The following is a 27,789-nucleotide window of genomic DNA, read 5'->3' on the forward strand; positions in this document are numbered from 1 at the left end:
GGAATGTCGCGTTCGCCGGTGCTGTGGGCCAAGCACTTTCGTGGGATGGAGGGACGATTGGGGAGCGCCCGAGGCTGCTGTGTTGGCGCCCGCCCCCGAGGGCTGGGAGTCAAGAGGTGGGAGTGGAGAGGGGAGGAGAGGGCAGAGCTCCTGGGCGCGCGGTCCTGTCCGGGTTCCGGCGAGGTTTGGGCCCCCAGCCGCCCGCCCTTCTCTGGGGCCCGGGGCTGAGCTGCTGATGGCGGGAGGGAGGACGGTGAGGGCAGCTCCTGGCGGCGGGCCTTCTCCGAGACCCCGAGGCCGCGTCCAAGCAGGCGCTGTAAGCAACTCCAGGCGGTCCATCCTAAAACGAATTAGCAGGGTCAAGTAAAGTCCGGCTCCTCAGTGCTTCCCTTTGCACGGTGCGCGGCGGAGCCCGATTCTGCTCTCTCCATACTCTGAGGCCTAGAGGAGGAGACCCCGTGCACCTCGAACCTCCGGCCGGTCCCTTCTGTGTGTATATTTGCCCCAAGTAGCCTGGGACCAATGCTGGGGGCGCAACTTGCCTGGGAAACCCAGCCCAGCCCAAAGATCCTGGTATACTGTCTGCCCACCAGGGACGCACGGGAGGTGAAGGAGGGTGCGCGGCAACCCAGCGGTGCTCAGAATTCTGAGCAGTGGGGAGGTGCTGTGCCTTTATGGATAGGAGGGGAAGGGGGTCCTGCTGGGTGGGCGTGAGGGTGCCTGTCTGAAGGCTCCCCTGAGGGAGCCACGTGTGCGCAGGGGAGGCGGAACTGGGCAGACAGATGGGCGGCCACAATTCTCCAGCGGCAGCCTACCTGCGCTAGGGAAAAAAACTTCTGGAATTAGGGTTTGCTTCACCCACAACTACGAAGACTGGGGTGGGGGGCGAGTCTCAGCACACTGGACTCCCTTGGGGCAGGGCTGAGGTGCAGCCCAGACAGCAAAGGCCGCCGCGGGTCCTCGGTCGCATCCCTCCCTTCAGCCTCCTGCACTCAGCCAAGCCTCTGCTCCCCACCCCTTACCTACCCGACCCAAGTGGAAGCCAAGCTTCAGTTTTCCGGCCTGTAAAATAGTATCATAGCTCCCATCTCGCCCCCTGCGCTGGGAGAAATGGGCGTCTTGTCTTCGCTGCGCATTGCATGCGGAGGAGCAGATGTCTCAGCCCAGACCCTAGCCTTGCATCGAGCCCTGAGGAATCAGACCCTGCGACCCCTAGCCGCGCCTCACCTTCCTGATCCACGCAAGGGAGCTCCGGGTCAGGCCTCCTATCGCGCGGGTGTGGAGGTGCGGCCGGCAGGGGGAGCGAGGAGGAAGGGAACCGCGGCCGGGCCAGGTGAGGGAGGGAGGAACACTTGCCGCGGGCCGTGCTGAGGCGCTGCGTTCGCGTGCGGAACCCGCGTGTGCCAGGCTAGGGCCATCCGACGGGCGCGCTCCCTCCGGGCTGCGGGAGGGCACGACGGGTGGGGTGGCGGCAGGTGAAGAGGAGTGCGGGCGGGTGGCGGGGTGGCGGGGCGGCGGAGCGCGGCGGGGCGGTGCCCTAGGCGGGAGGGAGGGTCGGAGGAGCCCTATCCCGCTGGGCGATGGAGGCGGTGGAGGCGGCGGCTCCGGCTGGAGGCTGGGACGGCCTCGCGCTTCGAGGGCTTCCGGGCCCCTTTAGCCGAGGGCTTCTGGAGGGTCCCAGCGTTGAGCAACGGGGTCCGGGGGTCCGAAATCAAGCGAGTGAGTATAGGCAGCCGGTGGGGTAGGGTCGGCCGACGGAGCGGGCTGGGTGGGGCCCCTCACCTCTTCCCGTCGCCCTTCTGGTTGACCAGGGTTTCCTCCACCCTGACGGCCTCTTCTCTGCTGTGGCAAGCTGGCCGCCCCTGCCTGCCTGCAGGTCCTGCTGAGGCACGAAGGGGTTAATGGGGGCTGGAAGGGCTCTGCTCCTCCCTACAAACCTCAGGCATAGAGGTCTGGGGACCTCTGGACCGATCCTTGAGCGGCTGACCCAGAGTCTCCAGGAGGCCCCAGGGTTTTTCACTTTCACTTCTCCCTCCTCAATGTTGGCCTCACCCACAGGCCCCACATCTGGCCACTGCCCTGAGGTGTGTGCAGATGTGCACAGGACACAAGCTTGGGCATACCCTCAGGCTGGGGCACATGCAGGAGCCCCACCCCCATGCCCCCACCGACCGGCCCAGGCCTCTCTGGGTGCAGACTGCCAACACAGGCGCGTCTCCTGCAACACTACCAAATCTGCGGCCACCAGCATCCCTACCACTCGCCTCCACTGGACTGTCCTTCCTGCAGGAGCAGCTCCTGGGGGCAATGGCTGGTCCTGCTCAGAGAGGAAGGAAAGGGGCCTGGAACCAGCTGGTCCATCCCCACACAGCACTCCTCACTGGACTTGTCCCTGGGTCCCCTCAGTGACACTGAGAGGCACAAGTCATTGTCACTGTCATGGCCCAGAATGACTACTCAGGGCAAGAAAAATGCACTAAGGACAGCTTCCCTTTTCTGACATGGCCCACAAAGCTCCAGCTACAGGCGGCAGGGGTTGTGGGGGGCAGGACATGAGGCACCCCATACAGGCAGCAACACACACCACAACCCAGACAGGCAGCACTATTCGTATACTCACCCACTGCGGCCCTGGACTCACATGCGTTCCTGAACCTCAGGCCCAGGGCCAGCCTCCCCACTGGCGCCCAGCCCCCCAGCCCGTTACTGGGCCTTCCCAGTTCCCAGCCAGCATCCTCTCCAGCCCAGGGTCTGAGGTCCTGAGATCCTAAAAACCCTGGGAGAGGTTGCCTGCCTCCCACTCCCATCCTGAGCACGCACAAGCGAAGGCTGCAATGAGGTTGTATACAGAGAGGCCTTGCAAACAGTGGCCCTGACCACCAGCACCAGGGAGGCTCCAGCAAGGCACAGAGGCTCCAGCAAGGCACAGAGGCACAGAGCTGAGGTTGACACCCAGCTGGAGAGGCCCTGTACAGGAAAGCCATGGGTGCGCTGAACTGGTTAGAGGAGACCCTGGAGACAGTAGGTGGGGAAACGCACAGGCCAAGTCAGGCCTTGGCGTCTGGGATGCCTGGGCCTAGAAACCAGGCTGAGCGGCGGGCCTCGGCCTCACTCTGCCCAGCCTGGTCGGGCCATAGAGCTTCTCCCGGCAGGCAGGCTGGCTGCTGGGTGCCGGGGGGCAGCATACGACCCAGTGGCCTGAAGTTCTCCAACATGTCCTCGTGTCCTCGGCTCCCTCGGCTGGCCAGGCTCCGCCCCCGGCCCTCCCTGCGCCCGGCCGGTGCGCAGGGAGGTCGGAGGAGCGGGCACTGCCCACCCTCCGGATGTATAAGCGTCCTGGCCAGAGGCGGGTGGTGCGCGCAAGTGCGCGTGACGCTCGGGCTCACGGGCTGCGCAGCCTGGGCAGCGTCCCTCTGCTGGGGTCTCCAGCGACGATAGTGAGCCAACTTCAGGGGGCTGTTGGGCATTTACTGGGCTGGGTCCTGTCCTGCTGCGCCAAGGAACAGAGGACGCTGCGGCCCTGGGGCTCCTGTCAGTGGCCGGTGCGAGAGCCCAAGCTGCCCTCTCCTCACCCAGGTGCAGGGGCAGCCAGGGAGGAGGTGGAGGCGGGAGGGGCCAAGGGCAGGGGCAGGGCTGGGCTCCGGCAGCCACTCGGTGCTTCATGGGTGCCCTGCCACCTCGGGCTAGGGCTGGGTGCTGCTGGCATAGACACCTCTCCTCGGGGGGCTGTAGAAGCTGACGGTGGCTTCGCTGCACAGAGGAAGGCCGTGCCTTGGCAGGAGCAACGGGATGTTCAAGGGGCGTTGGTCATGGAGGTCCCTGGGAACGGAGGAAGGGGGCAGGGAGCTTGGAAAGCAAGAGGGCCCTGCACTTCCAGGGTGCTCCACCCGTCTGGGCCCCTCGGCTGCTACCAGTCCCAAGTGGGGGGCCCATGACGCCATAATCCTCTGGGCCAGGGGCCCCTGGCTGTGAGTGGCACCACAGGCCCCCGCCCCCGGACTCCGTGGGCTGGGCTGGGCGCGGTGCGGCTGGGCACACGCAGTCGGAGGCGGCGCCGGCCAGGCCGCCGGGCGCCTATGGACGCGCGGAGCCCGCTGTCTCCCCGAGCCAGTGCGTTCAGCATCGCCTCTCTGGTTGCAGCCGAGGCGGCGGAGCGCACCGCCCACCAGGGCTCGGGGTCCTCCGACCGGGTGAAGCTTCGCTGGCTGCCAGGATCCCCAGCAGGGATGCACTTCAGCACCGTCACCAGGGACATGGAAGGTGAGCCTCCAGGCCGTGTCTACACTGGCCCGCCCGCCAGACCCCCTGCCTCAGCTGCTGTGGGGCCCGGGTGCAAAGTAGGTGGAGGCAGCTCTTGGTAGGGTGGGCTCCAGGCTTCTGGCTGCGATTCTGGGGCACAGAGGAAGAGCCGGCATCTCGCCCAAAGCCTGTCCCCTCACCAGCCTGGGGGCCCAGCTTGGAGATGGGCACTCAGGTATACGCAGGCCCGGAAGAGGGCGAGTGAGGCTGGGAAGGAGAGCAGAGGTGGCCGTGAGCCTGGAGAAGCGGGGAGGAAAGTTAGTAAGAGAGGAGAGAGCGGGAGAGTTTCACAGAAGGAGAGAAAGCCTCGAGGAAGCCGTGGAGACGAAATTGAGCAAAGGGGAGAAAACACAAAAAACCCAAAGAAGAAGGTAGGGGAGAAACAGAAGGACACGAAAAGGCAATAAAAAGCAAGAGCGAAAGAGAAGAGAGAAAACGGAGGGAAAATTTAAGACAGAAAGTGAAGTCATAAAAAAGAAAAAAAGGAAAGACTTTAGTTTTTATTTTTTTAAAAAAGAAAAACATAAAAAACAAAGGACATACAAAAATAAGAGGAAAGGCGCCGACTAAAAGAAAGACAAAGAATGATTTAAAATAAAGTGAAAAGGAAGGCGAGGATGGAGGAAAAGGGGAAGAGGCGGAAAGTAAAACAGAAATAAAGAGAAACTACAGAGATAGGGGAAGAAGAAAAGATGATCGGGAGGGAAAATTTAAATGAGGACGACAAAGGTAAAATAACAAATTAGGAAAAGAACGTCTGGGAGAGAGAGAGGAGAAACGCACGCGGGCGGGCGGCAGAGCGAGGGCCGGCCGACGGGCCCGGCGCACCGGTGAGCCGGTCCGGGCGGTCGGGGGGCCCCGGGCCGAGCGAGCCGCGGCGGGCGGGCTGGGGGCCGGGGAGGGGGAAGCGGCGGGGGAGGGGCGAGGGCCGGGGGAGGGAGCGAGTCCATTGTCTCGGCGCGGGGGTGGGGGGGCGCGGGGCGGGGCGGGGCGGGGCGCCTCCTCGGGGCCGGCCTGCGGTGTGGGGCTGCGCGGCCCGGGGCGCACGCAGCGCGGCGCCCGCCACTCGGCCCGCGGCGCGGGGCAGCGCTCAGCTTGGTGGCGGGGGCGGCGGCGGCGGCCCGCGGGTCATGATCTCCGCCGTGTCCAGCCCGTGGCTCACGCAGCTCTCGCACTTCTGCGACGTTGCAGCCTTCACGGCCAGCAGCCTGAGCAGCCTGGGGGCCGCGGGGGGCTTCCCGGGCGCCGCGTCGCCCGGCGCCGACCCGTACGGCCCGCGCGAGCCCCCGCCGCCGCCGCCGCGCTACGACCCGTGCGCCGCCGCCGCCCCCGGCGCCCCGGGCCCGCCGCCGCCGCCGCACGCCTACCCGTTTGCGCCGGCCGCCGGGGCCGCCACCAGCGCCGCCGCCGAGCCCGAGGGCCCCGGGGCCAGCTGCGCGGCCGCAGCCAAGGCGCCGGTGAAGAAGAACGCGAAGGTGGCCGGTGTGAGCGTGCAGCTAGAGATGAAGGCGCTGTGGGACGAGTTCAACCAGCTGGGCACCGAGATGATCGTCACCAAGGCCGGCAGGTCAGGGCGCCCCTCCCCACGCCGCGACCCTCCCCACGTGCTGCCGCCAGGGCTGCGGGCCTCCCCGCCTGATCCGCGCGAGCGGGGCCGAAAGCCGGGTCGGGGGCGCGGCCTGGGCCCCGCTGCCTCCTTCGCTGTCCGCCGTCCCGGCTCCGGCGACAGCCGCCCGGCGCTCCCCTCCTAACACCTATCCTCCGCCGGGGCGGGAGGAGACGGCGCGGGCCGCACGGGAACGGCGAGGAGCCCCGCGGGACTCGCCCGCCCGCCCCGCAGCCCCAGGACGCCGCGCGGCCCAGAAACCGGCCCGGCTTGGGGCGCACCCGGCTGGGGGCAGGCAGCGGCGTCCAGGGGGCCTCGCCGCCTGAACGACTCCTAGTAAATCCCACCTCAAGAAAACCCTGGTTCAGTTCTGGAGTTCAGTCTATGCGGGCAAGATAAAGAGCGGCAGCCGGGCAACTCTCTGGACACTTTCAGGAGAGGATTACCCTTAAAAACAGCGTGCACTGTTGCGTGGAAGTTGCTACCCAGTTTCCTTCAACCTAGATCCCCATAGTTGTGAGGCCTGACTCTGTAGCCAACGGCCCGTCACCTCCCAACCGGCCTGTATTTGTTTTAAAGACCAAGAGACAAGGGGAACAAGTTTTGCAGATGCACCCGATTTGACCGGTAGACAAAGGCGGGTGCCGGGCTGTGTCTAATGTACACACCAGCTCGGAGTCCGAACAGCCAAGGGGAGCTCAGGGCCTGTTTGCAAAGCCTTCTCGTGGTTTCTGTTTCCCTGCTGCCGGCGTCCTTCCTGAGGAACCTGGGCCTGTGCTCTGCTCCAGCTCTGTGGTTTTTTACCAGGCCCTCCTTGCTGTCCCCAGGCACACAGGCCCTCCTGAGGACAGCGGCAGCCCAGCCTCTGGCTCAGGCCAGCCCGGCAAGGGCCTTGTCGGCGCTGGGCTTCACCCGGGAGCCCACGTCCCGCAGCACCCTCCAGCCTGCAGAGGCTTCGGGTGGGGGAGGGAGCGGGCCTGTCCTAGAGGCTGGCTCCTGGCATCTGTCTTCTGCCCACCGCCTGCAGGGAGTTGCTTGTGAGGGGAGGCAGAGGGGACGGCAAGTGAGGGCCAATCCTTGTGTTGTCCTGAAGGGCCCCACGGCCACTACTGCTGTGCCATCATGTGGGGGCAGCCCATGGCCTACACCCGTCCAGGCACTGCAGAATGTCCTTTCAAGAGCCCTGACTGGTCACTGAGCCAGGGTCCAAAGCGGGGGAGATTTGAGGAACAGGAAAGACACAAACTGAGTCCACTCTGGGTAGCTGCGTCTTGGGGTTATGTGTCTTAAGGGGAGTGGAAGCTTGCCCTGTGCCCTGAGGAAGGTGGGGAGACTTTTATCATGGGGCCATGATAGAGTGGGGCCCTGAGAGTCAGGGGAGGGAGGGCTCTGAGCCTTGGCCTCACTGAGGGGATTGGGTAACAGCCGAAGACCCAGCTAAAAGGGCAGCGGGGACGCCTTGAACTCACACAGGACTACCCGGTTTCACTTTGTTGGAGCCGGGAGCTGCTTCGATCAAGCTGGGGAGGCTCTGCTAAGGGCGCACGTTAGGCACCCTGCTGCCGGCCGAAGCTGGGACCAAGAGGCCAAAAAGTCAGCAAGGGCGAGGCCGGGGTTATGTAGGCCAAGGTTGCCGAAGGTGGGGGCTCCAGCGCTGGGCCGGCCATTTCTGTGTCCAGGAGGCTCCCCTGCTGCGCCAAGCTCCCAGCTGAGTAGGGGCCTGCCCAGATTAGAGCAGCTAAGCCAGGAAAGATGGAGCCCAAGGGCTGGGACGACACAGCAGCCCCCAGAGGCTGGAGGGAGGGGCCGAGCAGAGGGGCCGCCAGCCCCAGGCAGGTCAAGGGGGGCTGCCTTCCACCAGCTAGGGTGACCCAAGGCCTCATCACCCCCAGGCGGATGTTCCCCACCTTCCAAGTGAAGCTCTTCGGCATGGATCCCATGGCCGACTATATGCTGCTCATGGACTTCGTGCCGGTGGACGATAAGCGCTACCGGTGAGCAAGTGGTTGTAAGCGTGAGGGACCGGGAGGGCACCCTGGAAAGTGGCGGGTCTCCGCCTGGTGACCCAACTCCAAGGGTCGTCTGCACCATGAAACTCTTTAGGCACCTGCGATGCTGCCCGATCAACCCGCTCCCTCCTCCACTCCCATCTGACCCCAGACCCACAACCCTACTCCATGCCCTCTCAGAAGCCGCCTCTGGAGCCGCAGGCTGCAGACAGCTCTTGCTCCCCTGGGCTGGTGTGGCCCTAGGGTGGTCAGCCAAGTACTCAGCCCCGGACTTCTTCAAGTCTCCCTCTCCCAGGAGGCCGGCCTGAGCGCCTAGTCCCCTTCCCCCATCCCCAGGGAACTCTGGATCCTGGAGCTGGGCCGGAAAGGTGGGGTGGCCAGGAGAGATTATGCAGGGCGGGCCTCAGCTGCCCGGACAATTAACAGCAATTAATAAAGAGAACGCGCACTGCCTTGTGCCTGAGGCCCGGCAAGGCCAAGTGTGGGCTCCCACCGCAGCAGCACCGGGGCGGGAGGACCCGCATCCAGCGAAATGAGATGGCAGGAGCCCAGCCTCCCCCTCTCGGTGCCCCACGGGGTGTCCAGTTCCTTGATTGTTTTGAGTGTTGGGGTGGGTGGGAGTTCTCTGTTTAGTCCATAGTCCCCCTCGGAAAAGCTCCCAGCACATGTGGCAGCAGAGGGTTCAATCTCACAGGTGGGGAAACTTCTCAAAGGCACTTTTAGGGTTCGCCCAGCACATGGGTCAAGGCCCTCTGGGTTCACCTCCACATGCACGACCCCACCCCGTGCCGCTCCAGGTACGCCTTCCACAGCTCCTCCTGGCTGGTGGCGGGGAAGGCCGACCCTGCCACGCCAGGCCGCGTGCACTACCACCCGGACTCGCCTGCCAAGGGCGCGCAGTGGATGAAGCAAATCGTGTCCTTCGACAAGCTCAAGCTGACCAACAACCTACTGGACGACAACGGCCACGTGAGCGACTGCCTCCCCAGGCTCCCGGTGTCCCCCAAGGCCTCGAGTCCCGAGGCACCCGCCTGTCCCTAAGAGGCCTGTAGAATCCCCAGGCCCCCGGCTGTCCCCAGGCAGCTCTGGGCTGTCCCCGAGGAGGCCCTTTAGAGTCCCTGCGAGGCCAGAGGCTGAGGCGGAGCTTGCGCAGTGCTGGTGTGCCGATGAGGAGAGCGGCCTCTGGTCAGGGGTCGCACAGCCTAGTGGGCCTGGGCCCTGGGAGAGGGGTCGCCCTCCTTCTCTCACCCCACTCCTGATTTTATGCAGGAAGCTTTTTTAATGGAAAAGATGGGGCCCTGCAAGGGGGCTGGAGAAAGAGGCTTTATGGAGTCCAGGCCAGTGAGGTCGCTGGGCAGGCACCTAAGGAAAGAGAACCTAAACCCAGATCTTTTGCCACTTGGAGCTCATTCCTGGCAGTTGCCAATGGGTCACAGCCTCCTCTTGGCCCAGTGACCCAGCCTCGTCTTGGAGTTAAGGGTTTTGCCCAACTCATCCAGGAAACTCATTGCCAACTCAGACCTCAGCCCATTTCCTGGCTCCCACCCCAGATCCTCAGCCCAGCCCGACCGCTGGAGCTGATTCCCCACCTTGTCTTCCAGATTATTCTGAATTCCATGCACAGATACCAGCCCCGCTTCCACGTGGTCTATGTGGACCCACGCAAAGATAGCGAGAAATATGCCGAGGAGAACTTCAAAACCTTTGTGTTCGAGGAGACACGATTCACCGCGGTCACTGCCTACCAGAACCATCGGGTGAGGGCCTGTGGGGAGGACCTGAGCAGATTCAACGCCTCTGGAAAAGCGGGTGTAATTTTCAGTTGCCGTTTGGGGACAGTGGGTCCGCTTAGACCTGCAGGCTGTGGTCCCAGTGGAGCCCAACCCAACTGGAGCCCTACTCCCAAGGGCCTCAGGCAGCCCCCTCCCTCTCGAGGCTGGCTGGCCCAGCCTCCTATCAGCTTGACCTCTCCAGCGGCAACTGTCACTTCGTCCTGAAAGTTTGTTTTCCGAACCATTCCGGAAACTCCCCATCAGGGGCCTGATCTGAGGTTTACCCAGATTCCTAGGGAACCCGCTCTGTTCCCCACCCCCCACCCCACTGCACGTGGGGGGTGGTGACCACATTCCCGTCCCAGCGAGGAGCACAGGGCCTCCATCCCCACCCACTTGGGGGACACCAGAGAGGGGTTCCCTAGTGAGAGAGGAGGTTCCTCAGACCCCCGCCCCCCTGCAGGAGGGAGCACCAGCTCCGTAGAGGAGGGGCAGACGTGGACTGGTTCTTGTCGGGGCAGCAGAAAGGCCCTTGGTGCGCTTCTCCTAACACTCCCCTATCCTCCGCCGAGGTCGGGTGGCCCAGGCTGCAGGGCTCCAGCGGCTTGCTCACACCCACCTCCCTGCAGATCACGCAGCTCAAGATTGCCAGCAATCCCTTCGCGAAAGGCTTCCGGGACTGTGACCCTGAGGACTGGTGAGTGTCCTCCCCCGAGAGAGTGAGCGCCGGGCGCCTGGCGCAGGCGCCGCCCTGATCCGCCTCCCGCCCGCAGGCCCCGGAACCACCGGCCCGGCGCGCTGCCGCTCATGAGCGCCTTCGCGCGCTCGCGGAACCCCGTGGCTTCCCCGACGCAGCCCAGCGGCACGGAGAAAGGTAGGGTCGGGGTCGTGGGATCCGGGTTCCGGCCCTGTGCGCGCTCTACCCCGGGCCGGCGGCCTCGCCCGACCTCGCCTGCGCCCCCGGGGCGCTCCAGGCTTTCGCGCCGGTTGCACAACGGCCGCGGCGGCGGGCAAGCGCGCACTCGCCCGCCCGGCCCGACGGCTGCGCCCCGCCCGCCGCCGCCGCCGCCCGCAGAGGGGCGCGGGCCCCGGGGAGGGCTCGGGGCGCCGGCGACTTGGGGTCTCGGGCACGCTGGCACCGACTGGTCGGGGAACACCGAGGGCGGCCAAGAGCCTTCTCTCCGCCAGGGCCTCGCGTGGGGCGTCGGAGCTCCTCGGCGGCCCCGGCCGGCCGCGCTCACTCCTCGGCCCTCTCCGCAGACGCGGCTGAGGCCCGGCGAGAATTCCAGCGCGACGCGGGCGGGCCAGCAGTGCTCGGGGACCCGGCGCATCCTCCGCAGCTGCTGGCCCGGGTGCTAAGCCCCTCGCTGCCCGGGGCCGGCGGCTTAGTCCCGCTGCCCGGCGCGCCCGGAGGCCGGCCCAGTCCCCCGCACCCCGAGCTGCGCCTGGAGGCGCCCGGCGCATCGGAGCCGCTGCACCACCACCCCTACAAATATCCGGCCGCCGCCTACGACCACTATCTCGGGGCCAAGAGCCGGCCGGCGCCCTACCCGCTGCCCGGCCTGCGTGGCCACGGCTACCACCCGCACGCGCATCCGCACCACCACCACCACCCCGTGAGTCCAGCCGCCGCGGCCGCCGCCGCCGCTGCCGCAGCCGCCGCGGCCGCCAACATGTACTCGTCGGCCGGAGCCGCGCCGCCCGGCTCCTACGACTATTGCCCCAGATAACGCGGGCCCTGTCGCGCTCCCGCCCCGGCCCTGCACAGCCCCGAAGTTCGCCGGGCCCGGCCACCCTGCCCCAAGGGCCAGCAAGGAATACGTTCCCCCAGCCCCAGGGGCCACCGCGGCTCTCCCCTTCCCCAGCCTCGAAGCCATGGGGGCCCCCTCGCCACCCCCCAGCCCCTTGGGCTATCGAAGTATCCGGTTCCCCAGTCCCTGGAGCCACCGCGGGTCCTTCCCCGGCCCCGAGGGCCAAGGGGGTCCCCGCCCGCCAGTGCCAAAGCGCCCGGTCGGAGGCGGAAGGAAGTGATATTTATTGTTCTCCCCGAGACCGCGTCGCCCGCGGCCCGGCCGGCAGTTGCAGTGTAGACAACCCGAGAGCCCCGCCTGCAGGCGGTGTAGATACGTGTAGATACTGTAGATACTGTAGATACCGCGCCGGCGCCGACTTGATAAACGGTTTCGCCTCTTTTGGAAGCCGCCTGCGTGTCCATTTATTTGTGCCCAGTTAGATCGCGTTGGGAATCTTCGGGACAGCGAGCCCGGGCTAGCTCAGGGCCCTCAGGGCCTCCCCAGCCCCAATCCCTGCCGACTGTAGGTCGGTCCCGGTCCCACAGCGCCCTGTCCGCCACGCCCCCTGCCCTCTCCCCGCCCCATAGGGGCTCCCATTGCCCCTCCCCTCTCCGAGGCCCCTCCTGCCAGGCCTGTGCACTCCCCCCACCTTCCCACCGTCCCATCTCATCCCAACCTCCCCAGGGCTGGTGGTACCGCCCAGGTGTGCATCCTGCCTTTTTACTTAAATTCCTCCCACCTGCAGTTGTCCCTATTCTGGGACTTGGGCCTGCGCCCTGGCCTGTTTTCGGGACAGATGCTTGTGCTTTTCCATGGAAGCTGGGAAGAAGGGTCATGACAGACACTGCCGGTCGGTGCTGGGAGGGGGAGAAGCCCCTGACCGGGATGGGGTCATGGAAAGACAAAAACAGGCAGCACTGTTCTGCTAGCATTTCCCCTGCCGGCCTAGCCCAGGCCCGCATGTTCCCTCCTTAGTGACTTTATTTGCTGTGAGTGTCCCTACGGAGTGACCTGGCCAGGGGGCACAATGACAGTAGCCATGAGTCATCTTGAGACCTGTGTATGAAGCATTTTTCCCAGGCCAGGTGGCTAAGGGACCTCTCTCCGTTAACTCAACACCAGGGATGGGGCGAGAGGAACTCTTTGATCCCTCCCTTCCTGAGCGCAAGCAGGAAGGGCTGACAGCCGGTCAGCGCCAAGGCTGCTGACTTGGACACAAGATGAACGGGAAGTGCACGTGGCCGAGGCTCTGTCCCCCACCTCCCGTGCCTGTCCCAGTGTGTTTGTGGCAACTGCTGCCTTCTAGGCCACTCGGCTCATCACCCCACGTGGTAGCGGCAGCCTGAGTGCCACCTCTCCGAGGGCACAGCCAGGAGTTTCCAGATGTCCACCCTCGCGGACCTGTTTTTCGTATACATGTTTGCTCTGGCGGCGTGAAGTGAGTGGGGTCTTAGTAATTGAATGGCAGGAACCATTCCCAGAGGCCAGTCTAGGGTGGGAGGGGGTCTCCAGGGGCCATCCAAAGCCTCAAAGGGCATCTAGCACCAGAGTGTGAGGACCTCTGCAGCATCTGCCCAGGCTCCGGGAGCACGGCTTTGGAGATGCATTTGGGGGGACGGCTGTGGATGCCCATTCCCAAGTCCTGATCCCCACCTGCGTGAACTTGGGGCAGCCATTACCCATGTGCCCAACGGTGGGCGGGGCTTTGCACTGCAGAGGGCCTCCCTCTCTTGCTGTCAGAAGGCAGCCATTCCGTACTCCACATCCAGGATGTGCGGAGGGGCTGCCATTCGAGACCTCCGCCTTGGTTTTGTTCAGAGCTAAAGGGAGGAAAAGCCCTCCCCTGACCAAAGAGCAAACACAGTGTTTGTAAATGAGGGTGGGACACACAGCAATGTGCAAGGACCCTGGGTGTGCAGCAAACTGGCCTGTTACCGTGCCCCTCCTGTTGGGATGGCCATGCAAGATGGAGCACCCAGCCGTCCAGCAGGGCCGCCGCTGGCCATCCGGGGCTGTTCGCATTCTTTTTTTTTTTTTTTTTTTTTTTTTGAGACTGAGTCGCGCTCTGTCGCCCAGGCCGGAATGCCGTGGTGCGATCTCGGCTCACTGCAACCTCCGCCTCCCGGGTTCAAGTGATTTCTTCTGCTTCAGCCTCGGAGTAGCTGGGACTACAGGAATGTACCACCATGCCCGGCTAATTTTTGTATTTTTAGTAGAGACGGGGTTTCACCATGTTGGCCAGGCTGGTCTCGAACTCCTGACCTCAGGTGACCCGCCTGCCTTGGTCTTCCAAAATGCTGGGCTTTCAGGCATGAGCCATCACACTCGGCCACACGTCCTAATGAACCAGGATTCATTAAACATTCAGGTCCTCACTGGCCCCATTCCAGGTGCTCCGTGGCTCACAGGCCACGGGGTCACCACACTGCTGCTGTTGCTGCTGAGGGCACTCCCACGCTGGGCAGTGGCCCCCAGAAGTGTGGGTTTCCTCCCCTCCACCTTTGTAGATGAGTTTGTGCATCTGAGAACTTCTTGTAAATGAGAGCTTGCAGGCCGGCGCCTGGGTGGCAGCTTCCGCTGGCTGTGTGTCTGCAAGACTGGCGCACGCCGCTGCTCACCGTCCCTCATGTGCTCAGTCCTCAACCAGTGCCCAGTGATTGCCTGCCCGCTGCGGGGGCTGTCTGGCTGATGCCCCAGCCACTACCGTTCCTGTGGAGGTGACGTTCCCGTGGGCAGCTGCCCTAAGGCCTGGCTTCCAGCAGCTTCCTCTGTGACAGCTGTGATCTGAACGTTCACCCCCAAGGTGATGGTGGCAGGAGATGGAGCCTTTAGGTGGTGATTAGGTCACGAGCGTGGAGTCCTCATGAGTGGGATTAGTTGAGTGCTATGCTGCTCACAGACCTCCAGCCTCCAGAACTGGGAGAAATAACTGTCCATTGTTTATAAGCCACCGGGCCTATGGTCATTTGTCCTAGCTGCGCTACTGGACTGACAGTGGCCGTTCTTCCGTCTCCTTCTTGTTCCCTGTTTTAGGTTCCCCGTTGAGCACACCTGCCCTGCCCCTTCTGTAAGCTGCTGTGATGGGCAGTATGGTGTAGGGGATAGGGGGCTCGTCCCACCGCTGTTCCCCCACAGGCTCCCCCTCAGCTGTTGGACTTCCCCCAAACATCCTCCTCCAGGTTCCCTAGCTGGTCCAGAGGCCCCGTTCCCCTCCCCTAGCCTGGCTGCAGACATCCAGCTGCCAGGACTCAGGAGGACGAGAGACCAGAAGGGCCCCCAGACTCCTCACTCCCAAAAACTCTCCAAAAACAACAGATGCACAATGCAGGAAATAGATAGATTCTTGACTAAGCGGGGGTGGGGACCATCCACACCCCCTTCACACCACTGCATCCCACAGAAGGGTTCTAGGACCCCAGGGCCTGGGGGTGCAGCTGGACGATCCTGCAGTAGCCCCGCTCCCTGTTTTCAGAGGACCCCCCACAGCTGCCCTCTGCAGCATGTGCCCCTTTGTGGAAGGGACAATGGGCACTCCACTGCCCAGAGAGGCTTCTCACCCAGGAAAGCACTGGAGGTGCAGAGGCAGGAGCACGCGGGGGCTTGGCTGCGGGACAAGGCGAGTCTGTTTGGTGGCACCTTGAGCTGCGGAGGAAGACAAGACCCTGGCCTGGTGGAGATGAGACCCTGGCCTGGTGGGCTTCAGGCCCCACCCTGCGGCGCACCCTCCAGCTGGGGAAGTCCATGGGGTGTGTGGGATCCATGCGATGACAGTTGTGTGAGGCTGAGGCCCTGATCTCCAGGTGTGCCGCAGATCAAAGCACCCGCATACCAGAGAATTCCACGTAGCCACAGTTGCCAAGGGCAGAGGCAGCCTCACCTCTCACTGGTGGAGGGAGAGTGATGGGCAAGGAGCTGCTTCTAGGACGAACGGGATGGCTCCAGTGTGGCAGGCAGTGCAACCCAACCAGGAGCTGGGCACCAGGGGAGAGCATGTGGCCCGTGTTCCAGAGACTCTGTGTTCCAGAGACTCAGTTTTCCCTTCAGCTGTGGTGCTGACCTCCGCCCTGTGTGGAGATGCTCTCTGTCAACAGTGGAGGCCTGTGTCAGCCATGGGCACGGGGACGTTCATTCCTGCTTCTCTCCTCCCTGTGGGTTCCAATGAGGCGGTGTGCTCGGGCAGGGTCCACAAGCATCTGCACCATCCTGCCTCTCCTCCTTGCCAAGCTCCTTCACCCCCCACCCTGAAGGAGCATCCTGCAGAGCCTGGCCAAGGAGCAGGTGGGGGCATGGCCCCCCAGCCTGGCATAGCGGCACCCAGGCCTAGGGAGGGCAGGATGAGACCTTTTTCCCTGGTGCTACCTCACACATTTTCTGGATTTCAAAAAACACAACTGGTGCCTTTGATTCAATTCCCTTTCCTGCTTGTTGTACTACTTCAAACCAGATGGGCTCCTGAGATGAAACTCCGGAGACTCAGTGTCTCTCTTTAACCGCTGCCAGGTCTGTGTGTGGGAAACAGCAGAACCAGAAATATTTTGCTAAAACCAGCCCATGTGGGGGGAGAGGCTTAGGTTTTAATAGCAGTAATTAAATTATCTTCTTAATTATAAAGGGTGATGGCATTGTCAACATGCTTTATCTATCAGCTTTCAATTGCACAAAGTAAGCACGTAATCCTCTCCTCCCGGCCCCACTGGCATCCTCTGCTCTGTGGCCAGCCCAGGCCCCCTTCCTGCAGTGCAGACCCCCGGAGGCTTTGGGGTGCATCTCCCCATTTCACCAATTCTGAGGTGCACAGGGTTTTTTGCCTGCATTTCAACACCTCTGAAGTTGGTACTCTCTTATTCAAAGTGGGGGGTCTCAGCCTAACTGAAGGATCTTGGCTGCACATGAAACCATGGTGCAGTGGCAGTTGCCAGGGTGCTGCAGTTGAGGCCCATGTCTGTGCGCCCACTGTGGCCTCGGGCAACGCTGGGTGCCAGCATCTTGCTCTGGGTGACTTTCTTGCAGGTGGTGACTCCGGCTTCTGTCTCCAGCCCTTACAGTGGCCCTGTCCTTCCAGGACCTTACTCTTCATTCACATCATTTCTCAGGACACTCCTCCCTGCACATCCCTAGTCTTCCCCATCTCCTCTTCATTCCTCTGTCATTCCAGCCTCAATTCCTCTCAACAGTTTTTTTGTTTGTTTTTTGAGATAGAGTCTTGCTCTGTCGCCCAGGCTGGAGTGCAGTGGCACAATCTCAGTTCACTGCAACTTCTGCCTCCTGGGTTCAAGCGATTCTCCTGCCTCAGCCTCCCAAGTAACCGGGATTACAGATGTCCGCCACCACGCCCGGCTAATTTTTGTCTTTTTAGTAGACATGGGTTTCACTATGTTGGCCTTTTTTTCTTTTTGAGACAGGATCTTGCTCTGTTGCCCAGGCTGGAGTGCAGTGGTGTGATCACGGCTCACTGTAGCCTTGAACTCCGGGGCTCAAGCCATCCTCCAGACTCAGCCTCCTGATTAGCTGGGACTACAGGCGTGTGCCACCACACCCTGCTAATATTTTGTAGAGACATATGAGTCTTGCTATGTTGCCCAGGCTGGTCTTGAACTCCTGCCTCTTGAACTCTTGGCCTCAAGTGATCCTTTGGCCTCAGCCTCCCAAATTGCTGGCATTACAAGCGTGAGCCACTGTGCCCAGCCCTCTTCTCAAATAGTTTTTTTCCCCCTCCATTTCTGAATTCATCCTTTATCTCAGAATATGTTTTCTGGATTACTCCCCAAGACAAGCTTTTTTTCTTGTGACGTCATCACAGAACGAAGATGGTGACAGCAGCAGGGCCACAAAACAGTCCCCAGTCTACCCAGCTGCTCATGGCTGTGGTTTGGACCTTCAGCCATGAGGCAGTACGTCTTCCCAGGGCAGGGCAGGGACCTTCACCGCGGGGCTGGGTCTCAGGAGCTGCCGGGCGCCCTTCTCCAGCCCGCCTTTGTGATAAGGGACAGAATCGGGGTCACTGGCAGGACACAGGTCCCCTTCCCTGTCGCCTCAGGCTGGTGGGATTCCTGCACTCGAGTGCTGCTGGGGCTGCAGGCGAGGCCTGGGCTACACAGGAAGCCCGGGCACCGCAGAGTGGCCGCTAGCTGGTGGCATTGTTCCTCCACGGATTCAGAGCTTACGAGCACCGGCGTTGAGCTGAGGCAAAATACGGAAACAGCCACTTCCATGCAAATAATCACCCTTCTGATAACAATAAGTCAAGTCTCAAGGGACTAAGAAAAACAAGCAGCTTTATTAAGATGCAGCTGACCGATCTGAAAGCCTGCCTGCTCCGCCACCTCCTGGGAGAGCCTGCAGGGCCCGAGCTCTGGGGACAAGGGCTGCTGCTCAGGCCCCAGAGGAAGGTCTAGGTGGGAAACGGGCCGCCAGGAGGTGGACACCAACACATAGGAGCACATCCCAAGACACCCATCACCCTGTGTGGTGGGTGCTGGAAAGAAACAGCCTAGTTATGAGAGAGACTTGCAACTGGGGGCACCCTAGCACCCCACAGAGGCATTTCCAGGTGGCCCCTCCAGCTTGGCTGTGTGGGCTTCCTTGGAGGACCCTCCCTCCAGGCGGCCAGCCAGAAGGGGCCATCTCCAGGCAGGCACCCCCTTCAGGAGCGCCCATGCCCAGTCACTGCCTGGGAAGCTTACTGCAGGGCTGGCCCCCACCTGCCACTGTCACCTCCTGACCTCCACCTGCTCTCCTGGGTCCTCAGGCCTCACACAGTCCTGTCCCTCTAACAGGTGACTGCAGGATGGAGCCCCAGGCATCTCGGCACCCTGATGCGGTCACTGCCAGGAGGGGAGTGGTCTCAGGGTGGGCCAGACCCCTGGACACCAGCGTGGTCTCCTTCCTGAGCTGCCGAGGGAGATTTGCCTGGCAAAGCCCACCTGGCCCCTCTGCCCTCAGCCGCCGAGTTTCCCTCCTGCAGTGGGAGGTTTCCCATGACTGGAGGGAAGCAGTGGCTATTCCAGTAGTAGCTGTTTCTCATGCACAGGTCTCTTCCCCAGAAAGAATTTGAGCTGCAGGACAGAGATCCTATCACATGTATACCCAGAAGGTGATTCAAGGTGAATATTAAAGACTTGGATATCCATTAGGATGATGATGATTTAAAAAAACAAAAACAGAAAACAACACGTGTTGGCGAGGACATGGAGCCCCTGGAAGCCGTCTACACTGCTGGTGGGACTGTAAGATAGTGCAGCTTCTGTGGGGAACAGTGTCATGGGTCCTTGAAAAATTATACAGTTGTTAGGGAGAGTGAAGCAGGAGGACTGCTTGAAGCCAGGAGTTCAAGACCCGCCTGGGCGGGCCCAGGCACCTGTAGTCCCAGCTACTCGGGAGGCTGAGGCAGGAGGATCGCTTGAGCCCAGGAGTTCCAGGCTGCAGTGAGCTACGATCACACCACTCCACGCCAGCCTGGGTGACAGAGCAATATCTTGTCTCTAAAATCAATTAAAATTCTACATAGAACCGTATGTTCCAGGAATTCCACTTCTGGGAAAATACCCAAGAGAACTGAAAGCAGAGTCTCAAAGAGGTATTTCTCCACCCATGTTCATAGCAGCATTACTCAAATAGCAAAAGGTGGAGGCGAGCCGAGCGTCCACCGAAAAGTGAACGGATCAACAAAATGTGGTGTGTGTGTACCATGGAGTATTATCCAGCCTTAAAGAGGAAGGGAATTCTGTTACATGCTACAACAGGGATGAACCCTGAGGTCCTTATGCTCCGTGAATTGAGCCAGTCACAAAGGACACATTTTGTACTGTACAATTCCACTTGCATGAGGCACCTCAAGTAGTCAGATTCAAGAAACAGACAGGAGAATGGGGATTGTTAGGGACTGGGGGAGAGGAATGGGGAGTTGGCGTCTAGTGGGGACAGAGGTTCCATTTTGCATTCATCTGGAGGTGGACGCACAGCATCGGGAATACACTTAATGCCACTGAATTGTGTACTTCAACATGGTCACAATGGCACATTCTTTATTTTTTGTACAGACAGGGTGTCACTGTGTTGCCCAGGCTAGCCTCAAACTTGGGTTCAGGCTCTCCTTCCACCTCGGCCTCCCAAAGTGCTGGGATTATAGGTGTGAGCCACCACACCTGGCCAAATCTGTGGGTTTTTTGGTTTTTATGTTTTTGAAACAGAGTTTCTCTCTTGTCACCTAGGCTGGAGTACAGTGGCGCGATCTTGGCTCACTGCAACCTTTACCTCCTAGGTTCAAGCGATTCTCCTGCCTCAGCCTCCCAAGTAGCTGGGATTACAGGCACCTGCCAACACACCCAGCTAATTTTTTCTATTTTTAGTAGAGACGGGGTTTCACCATGTTGGCCAGGCTGGTCTCGAACTCCTGACCTCAGGTGATCTGCCCACCTCAGCCTCTCAAAGTGCTGGGATTACAGGAGTGAGGCACTGCGCCCGGCCAAAATTTGTGTTTTTAAATGTATGTTTAACAATTTAAAAATCCTAGATCATCCACAGTTGGCAAAGGCCACTGCTATCCATCTTGGATTGACCAATTCCCTACCTGCCTCTAAAGCGGTGGTTTTTTAACAGGAGCAGTCTTGCCCCCTGGGGTGTCTGACAGTGCCTGGGACACTGGGTGGGGTTGCTTCTGGCATCTGTGGGTGGAGGTGGGGTATGCTTTTCACCTCCTGCAATGCACGCTCGGAACCACAGGTCCGGAGCCACGGGGCTGCTGTGGCGAGGTCTTCCCACATGGCCGCACCCTGTCTGAAGGAGCTAGTGGTGGGGCCCCGAATATTCTGAGGCCAGGAGTTCCCAAGTCCCACCTGGCATGAAGCGGTGCCCCAGGGCCCTCTCCGCACTCCTCCCCCTGCCCAAGTGGGCCCAGACTCCCCAGTGAGGCCGCATGGCCTGGAGTGCTCGCCTGGAGCCTGAGGGGTCTGGCTGCTGTGAGGTGGGCTTGGAGGGTGGCTGCCAGGCTGTGCTGGAGAGGGCTGGGCATCAGAAGGCTGGTGACAGCCTTGCAGGGAGACGGAGGGTTACCGGAGCCATCCCTGGAGGTGGCCCCTCCAAGTGCTCGGGTCCCAGGCAAGTCCCACCGGCTCCCGAGTGGAAGGTGTAAGCCACATGGGCATAGGTGGGAGGGAGTTCTCACCACCCATGGCTGCTAGTGCCCCTGAAACCACCTGGAAGTCCCAGCGGCTTCCCCAGGGACAGGCAGTGCTGTGGCCCGTGTCCACCCCAGCTCTGGGGCCTGTGCTCGTGGCTCCGTGCCTGCCCGTGGTCTCCCTCTCTCTCAGGGGTGGTTTCTCTGTCCCTACCCAATATGGTGCTCTATAGCTTTCCTTAGGATCCTAGTTCCTCAGGAGGAAGACGTGTGGCCCCTTGCTCCAGGAAGGCCCAGTCCTCCCTCACTGGGGGGTGGGAGGGTAAGGCAAAAGTGCCAAAGTGTCCATCCCATGAATGCAAGACACACAGTGCCTGCTCTAGAAGAGCTCATGTTCCAGCAGGGAGGGACAGCTGACACCCAGGGGCCTGCACGGGGTGGAGGGCTCTGCAGAGGCAGGATCACCTCGGAGATGGGTGCAGGGGACCTCGGGCCACCCCAGGGCCAGGCCTGCTTGCCCTGCTTAGGAGCTGGGTCTCCCACTCAGGGAGGGAGGTGTCATGTCTCAAGGGCAGCCACTGGGCCTGAAAAGCAGAACCGCATGTGATCAGTCTGGGTGGACAAGACTTCAAGAGAGCACGCCTACCCTCAAGGGATGGAAGCAGAGGCTGGTAGCCAACGTCCATGCCAGCCACCAACTCAGAGCCAGCACACTACCCGCATGTGCCTCTGCCAATGAGTGGATGAAAAGCAGCGACCTACAGATGCCGGCAACCTGGATGAGTCTTGACTTTATCTCACGGAGGGAAGGAAGCAGGCTCGGGAGGCGCCGTGCCGCGTGGCTCTGTTTATAAGCTGTCTGGGAAAAGGCAAAACCACAGTACAGAACACAGATCAGCCAGTGCAGGCAGGAAGGGCCAGCACACGGGGTGGGAGGAGCTTCCTGGGTAACGCTCAATCCCATACGCTACGGAGGGCGCATGTTATTGAACATTAAGTTCTTTTTTTTTTAATTTTAATTTAATTGAATTGAATTATTATTACACTTTAAGTTTTAGGGTACATGTGCCCGACATGCAGGTTTGTTACATATGTATACATGTGCCATGTTGGTGTGCTGCACCTATTAACTCGTCATTTAGCATTAGGTGTATCTCCTAATGCTATCCCTCCCCCCTCCCCCCACCCCACAACAGTCCCCGGAGTGTGATGTTCCCCTTCCTGTGTCCATGTGTTCTCATTGTTCAGTTCCCACCTATGAGTGAGAACATGCGGTGTTTGGTTTTTTGTCCTTGCGATAGTTTGCTGAGAATGATGGTTTCCAGTTTCATCCATGTCCCTGTGAAGGACATGAGCTCTTCATTTTTTATGGCTGCATAGTATTCCATGGTGTATATGTGCCACATTTTCTTAATCCAGTCTATCGTTGTTGGACATTTGGGTTGGTTCCAAGTCTTTGCTATTGTGAATAGTGCTGCAATAAACATACGTGTGCATGTGTCTTTATAGCAGCATGATTTATAATCCTTTGGGTATATACCCAGTAATGGGGTGGCTGAGTTCTACTCTTATAAAGAGTGTGCTGGCCTTTCCCACGCCTTCTCGTCTGTTTTGACCCATTCTGGGTATCAGTCCTTTTCGTCTTCCCCTCTCCATCCTCTCTCAGCCCCTTTCACTGGGTTTCAGTGTGCTGGGCACAGGTTCAGGGTGTGTTGTTACTCTTATTTTATTTTATTTTTTTTTGAGACAGGGTCTCCCTCTGCCTCCCAGCCTGGAGTGCAGTGGTATGATCATGGCTCAAGGCAGCCTCGACCTCCTAGGCTCAAGTGATCCTCCTACCTCAACCTCCCGTGTAGCTGGGAACACAGGCACACACCACCGTGCCCGGCTAATTTTTAAGTTTTTTGTGGAGATGGGATTTTGCCATGTTGCTCAGGCTGGTCTCGAACTCCTGAGCTCAAGTGATCCTCTTGCCTTGGCCTCTCAAAGTGCTGGGATTACAGGCGTGAGCCACCACACCCAACCAGGATTTATTACTCTTAACTAGTAAAACAGCACATTCCTGCTCCTTATTTCAAGAGACAGGATCTTGCTCTGTCACCCAGGCTGGAGTGCAGTGGCATCGTGATCAAGGCTCACTGCAGCCTCAACCTCCCAGTCTCAAGCAAACCTTCCTCCTCAGTCTCCCGAATAGCTAGGACTACAGGTGTCTGCCACCACACCTGGCTTTTTTGATGTTGTTGTTGTTGTTAGAGATGGGGGTCTCACTATGTTGCCCAGGCTGGTCACAAACTCCTGAGCTCAAGTGATCCTCCCGCTTTTGCCCTCCAAAGCACTGGGATTATAGGTGTGAGCCACTGCACCTGGCCATTGCCCCTTATTTCCTTTCTTTCTTTCTTTCTTTTCTTCTTCTTCTTTTTTTTCTTTTGAGACGCAGTTTCGTTCTGGTTGCCCAGGCTGGAGTGCAATGGTGTAGTCTCAGCTCACTGCAAACTCCGCCTCCCGGGCTCAAGCAATCCTCCTGCCTCAGCCTCCCAAATAGCTGGGATTACAGGCATGCGCCACCATGCCTGGCTAATTTTTGTATTTTTAGTAGAGACGGGGCTTCACCATGTTGGCCAGGCTGGTCTTAAACTCCTGACCTCAGGTGATCTGCCCACCTCAGCCTCCCAAAGTGCTGGGATTACAGGCGTGAGCCACTGTGCCTGGCCTGTTGTTCCTTATTTCTAAAAGTAGGTAAGGGGGGGCCGGACACGGTGGCTCATGCCTGCAATCCCAGAACTTTGGGAGGCTGAGGCAGGCGGATCATTTGAGCCCAGGAGTTTGAGATCAGCCTGCCCAACATGGTGAAACCCCATCTCTACTAAAAATATAAAAGTTAGCTGGACTTGGTGGCAGGCGCCTGTAATCCCAGCTACTTGGGAGGCTGAGGCAGGATAACTGCTTGAACTTGGGAGGTGGAGGTTGCAGTGAGCTGAGATTGCACCACTGCACTCCAGCCTAGGCAACAAGACTCCGTCTCAAACAAATAAAATAAATAAAAGTAGGTAAGGGGGAGATCTGGTTCCCTGATCTGACGTCTTTCCTTGGGGTCACTGACTGTGGGAAAGGCCTGTGCTGGGCTGAGGTGGGACCTGGTGTGGCTGTGGAGGCCGTGTCTGTGTCCTGTGGGCGGCTCGGCTCGTTGGGAGCTGCAGTCCTGTCCTGCCCTTCCATGCGGTTCAGACACTGGACATTTGTGCAGTCTCATCTGCAAGAAAAGAGAGGCACCTCTGACATGGTACTTCATCCACTCTCATTGGATGGGGTTGTCACCCAGGTGAACATGTCCTGAAGGACAAGGAAGTGAAAGCTGAGACGTCCAGGAACACACCAGAGAGAGAAGTGGAGCTTCTGAGGGATGCAGGTGGCTGTGTGAATCTGGGGCTCCCCTGCCCCGCAGAGTGCCAACCCTTCAATACCCAGGGCCTGGTGGCCGGGAGGACCGCAGGTGACCGTCTTTGTTGAATGCTGAGGCCGGGCCATGGGCACATGGAGTTGTCGTGTTTCCCTTCACTTTGGTTCATGTTTGAAATTTCCAAAATTAAAAAAACAGTGACTTGTTCAGTAAATTCCAATATGAATAAATTGCATGTTTTGTAATAAATACTTCTCCATAGAGTCACATTCCCAGTTGATAAATCAAAACTTGTTGGATAAAACAAAGTAAATTTCTCCTGACATTTAAACATTGACTGTAAACTCATTATAAACACTTCTAAATATTTAATGAAAACTACAAGCTTAACATATCTGATCCAAAAATGCCTTAAACACCTCAGTACAGACACCCACACACTATGAGGATGATTCCCTCAAACTGGTTCTGAAAGCAGTAGCTGTGCTTTTCTCTATCACGTTCTTATTCTTTCTCCGACGTGCTCTTAGCACCCTCCTGGGGATTAGCATCCAACCCACATCACTCGGGAAAAGCCCTGGCCGGCGGCTCCCAGGCGGGGGCACCATGGTGAGGCCAAGTGCTGCTGTCCAGTAAGCCTGACTGCCCCCTCAGGCTCTTTCCCTTCACATTTACTTATTTATTTTTTAAATCGACATATAAAATTGACGTATTTATTGTGTAATGTTCTTACCACAAAAATGAGAACTATGTCAGGTGATGTATTTGCTAGTTAGCTAGACTTAACCAGGCCTTTAGTTTTCAGTTTTTAACATTGAGGGAAAATACACATAAATCAAATTTACCATCGTAGCCCTCTGTAAGTGTACATTTCAGTGGCATGAAGTCCATCCACATGACTGTGCAGCCATCACCACCAGCCATCTCAGAACTCTTCATCTCAGAAAACTGAAACTCTGTCCCCATTAAACAAGAACTCCTCATTCCCCTCCGCTGGCAGCCAGCATTCTACTCTCTGTCTCTATGAATCTGACTACTCTAGGCGCCTCATGTAAGTGGAATCACACGGCATTTGTCTTTTTGTGGCTGGCTTAGTTCACTGAGTGTAAGGACCTCAAGGTTCATCCGTGTTATAGCCTGTGTCGGAACTCCCTGCCTTTATAAGGCTGAACACTATTCTGTTGTATGTCTGTACCACGTTTTGTTGATTCATTCTTCTGTCAACGGACACTTGGGTTGCTCCCACCTGTTGGCTGCTGTGAGTAATGCCGCTATGAACGTGGGTATAGAAATATCTTTGCAGCCCTGCTTTCAGTTCTCTGGGGTATTCTGCCACAAGAGGAACTGCTGGCTCATATGGTAATTCTATGTCCAGGATTTTGAGAAATGACCACACTGTTTTCCATAGCTGCTACTCCATTTCTACATTCCCACCAATAGCGCACAAGGGTTCAGATTTCTCCACACACTTGTTTTCTGTTTTGTTTTTTGTTTTTTTTTTTTGAGATGGAGTCTCGCTCCGTCGCCCAGGCTGGAGTGCAGTGGCGCGATCTCGGCTCACTGCAAGCTCTGCCTCCCGGGTTCATGCCATTCTCCTGCCTCAGCCTCCCGAGTAGCTAGGACTACAGGTGCCCGCCACCACACCCAGCTAATTTTTTGTAGTTTTAGTAGAGACGGGGTTTTACCATGTTAGCCAGGATGGTCTCGATCTCCTGACCTCGTGATCCACCCGCCTCAGCCTCCCAAAGTGCTGGGATTACAGGCATGAACCACCGCATCCGGCCCTGTTTTGTTTTTATTTTTGGTGTACCCATCCTCATGGGTGTAAGGCAGTATCTGTCTCATTATAGTTCTGACTTGCATTTCCCTAATGGATAGTGATGCTGTGCCTGCTGGCTACTCATACATCTTCTTTGGAGATATGTCTACTTAAGTCATTTGTCTATTTTTTTTTAATTTTTAATTTTTAGAGACAGGGTCTCACTATGTTGCCCAGGCTGGACTCCAGCTCCTGGATTAAGTGATCCTCTTGCCTCAGCCTCTTGAATAACTGGGTACATACCACGGCACCCAGGATGGCCCATTTTTGAATCGGCTTTTTTGTTGTTGTTGAGTTTTAGGAGTTCTCTATATATTGTGGATATTAATCCCTTATCAGATATATGGTTTGTAAAGATTTTCTCTCAGTCTGTGGGCTGCTTTTTTACTCTGTTGATGGTGTCTTTTGATGCATACAACTTTTAAATTTTCATGAAGTCCAGTTTGTCTATTTTTTTCTTTTGTGAAATGTGCCTTTCGTGTCATATCCAAGAATTTATTGCTAAATTCAATGTCATGAAGCTTTTGGCCTGTTTTCTTCTAAGGGTTTTATGGTTTTAGGTCTTAATTTAGGTCTTTGCTCTATTTTGAGTTTATAGGGTATGAGGTGGGGGATCAAACTGCATTCTTTTGCATTTGTAAATCCAGTTTTCCCAACATCATTTGTTAAAAAGACAGTCTTCTCCCCCATTGAATGGTCACCACATTAAAAATCATTTGGCCAGCCAGGTGCAGTGGCATGTACCTATAGTCCCAGCTACTTGGGAGGCAGAGGTAGGAGAATTGCTTGAGGCCAGGAGTTCAAGACCAGACTGGGCAACACAGTGAGACCCTGTTTCTAATTAAGAAAAATATCACTGGATCATATACATGATGGTTTATTTCTAGGCTGTCTATTCTATTACATTGGTCTTTACATCTGCCTTTATGCCAGTACCACACTGTTTTGATTACTATAGCTTTATAGTAAATTTTGAAACCAGGAAGTATGAATCCTCCAAGTTTATTCATTTTAAGATTGTTTTAGCTATTAAGGGGTCCTTGAGACTCCATATGAATTTCAAAATGGCTTTTTCTATTTCTACAAAAAATGTCATTGGGATTTTTGAAGGGAATGCATTGAATCTGTAGACTGCTTTGGGTAGTATGGATATCTTAACAATGTTATGTTTTCCAATCCATGAACATGGGATGTATTTCCATTTATTTATGTTTTAATTTCTTTCAGCAGTGTTTTATAGATTTCAGTGTACAAGTCTTTCACCTCCCTAGTTAAGCTAATTCTTAAGTATTTTATTATTTTTAATGCTGAGTCTCTTTTGATAACAAAACCTCTTGTTATGTTGAGGAACTCTTTAGCCCATCTTTTGTATTTGCTTTCAGTTTGTGACACTTTAGCATCTCTTCCTGAGATAAGCGATTCTTTGGGTTTCATGGATGGGAGAGCCCATTGCATTGTCCTTTCATTTGGAGATATTGCCTGGTGTGTTGGGACAAGGAAGGACTAACCTTCCTTGTCAGTGTCTTATCACACCCGCAGGGCTGAGTGACAGGGTGGTCCTGGGCAGGCTGCCTGTGGCTGTGCAAGCTGAGTGGGTGCACACTGGACTCTTCCCACCTACTGATGGTGTGTGAGGCTGATGTGCATGGATTCTAGCTCCTTCCCTGTTTCTGGGGCCTCAGCTGTCTGTGTTCACTCTTTCTTGCTACGCAAAGAGAAACAAGGACAAGCCTTATTTGATAAAGGCCACAAACACTTTGACCTTCCTCCACCCAGTGTAGGGATCTGTTTCCCCTCTCCTGGACTCCAGGGCTGGTCACAGAAGGCTCTGGGCTCCAGCCTGGCTTGCTGGACGTGCTCTTGAAGCCCCCAAGTAAGAAGTCTGAGTCCCTGAGACCACCACACTGCAAGGACACTTGAAGGTACTCAGGTTGGTGGTCCCCGCTGTGCCCAGCCCCTGAATGAAGCCAAGGTTCCAA

General features: G+C 58.2%; 1 protein-coding gene across 3 annotated transcripts; it reads left to right on the forward strand.

Moving 5' to 3' along the window:
- Positions 1 to 5,350: 5,350 nt before the first annotated feature.
- On the forward strand, positions 5,351 to 27,789 carry TBX1 (T-box transcription factor 1). Of its 3 annotated transcripts, none has more exons than XM_024352768.3 (7): positions 5,351 to 5,866; positions 7,798 to 7,899; positions 8,712 to 8,883; positions 9,516 to 9,671; positions 10,316 to 10,383; positions 10,460 to 10,560; positions 10,947 to 11,884. In XM_024352768.3, exons 1-7 carry the CDS (start codon positions 5,430 to 5,432, stop codon positions 11,414 to 11,416), a joined length of 1,506 nt encoding a protein of 501 aa, XP_024208536.2. In that variant the 5' UTR covers positions 5,351 to 5,429; the 3' UTR covers positions 11,417 to 11,884. The 3 variants fall into 3 exon arrangements, with proteins under 3 accessions (XP_024208536.2, XP_054531765.1, XP_063664368.1); XM_054675790.2 differs by lacking the exon at positions 10,947 to 11,884 and adding an exon at positions 23,914 to 24,181 and having other exon boundaries at positions 5,355 to 5,866; XM_063808298.1 differs by lacking the exon at positions 10,947 to 11,884 and adding an exon at positions 27,621 to 27,789 and having other exon boundaries at positions 5,356 to 5,866.

The sequence above is a fragment of the Pan troglodytes genome, chromosome 23, assembly GCF_028858775.2.
Source record: "Pan troglodytes isolate AG18354 chromosome 23, NHGRI_mPanTro3-v2.0_pri, whole genome shotgun sequence".
NCBI lineage: Eukaryota > Metazoa > Chordata > Mammalia > Primates > Hominidae > Pan > Pan troglodytes.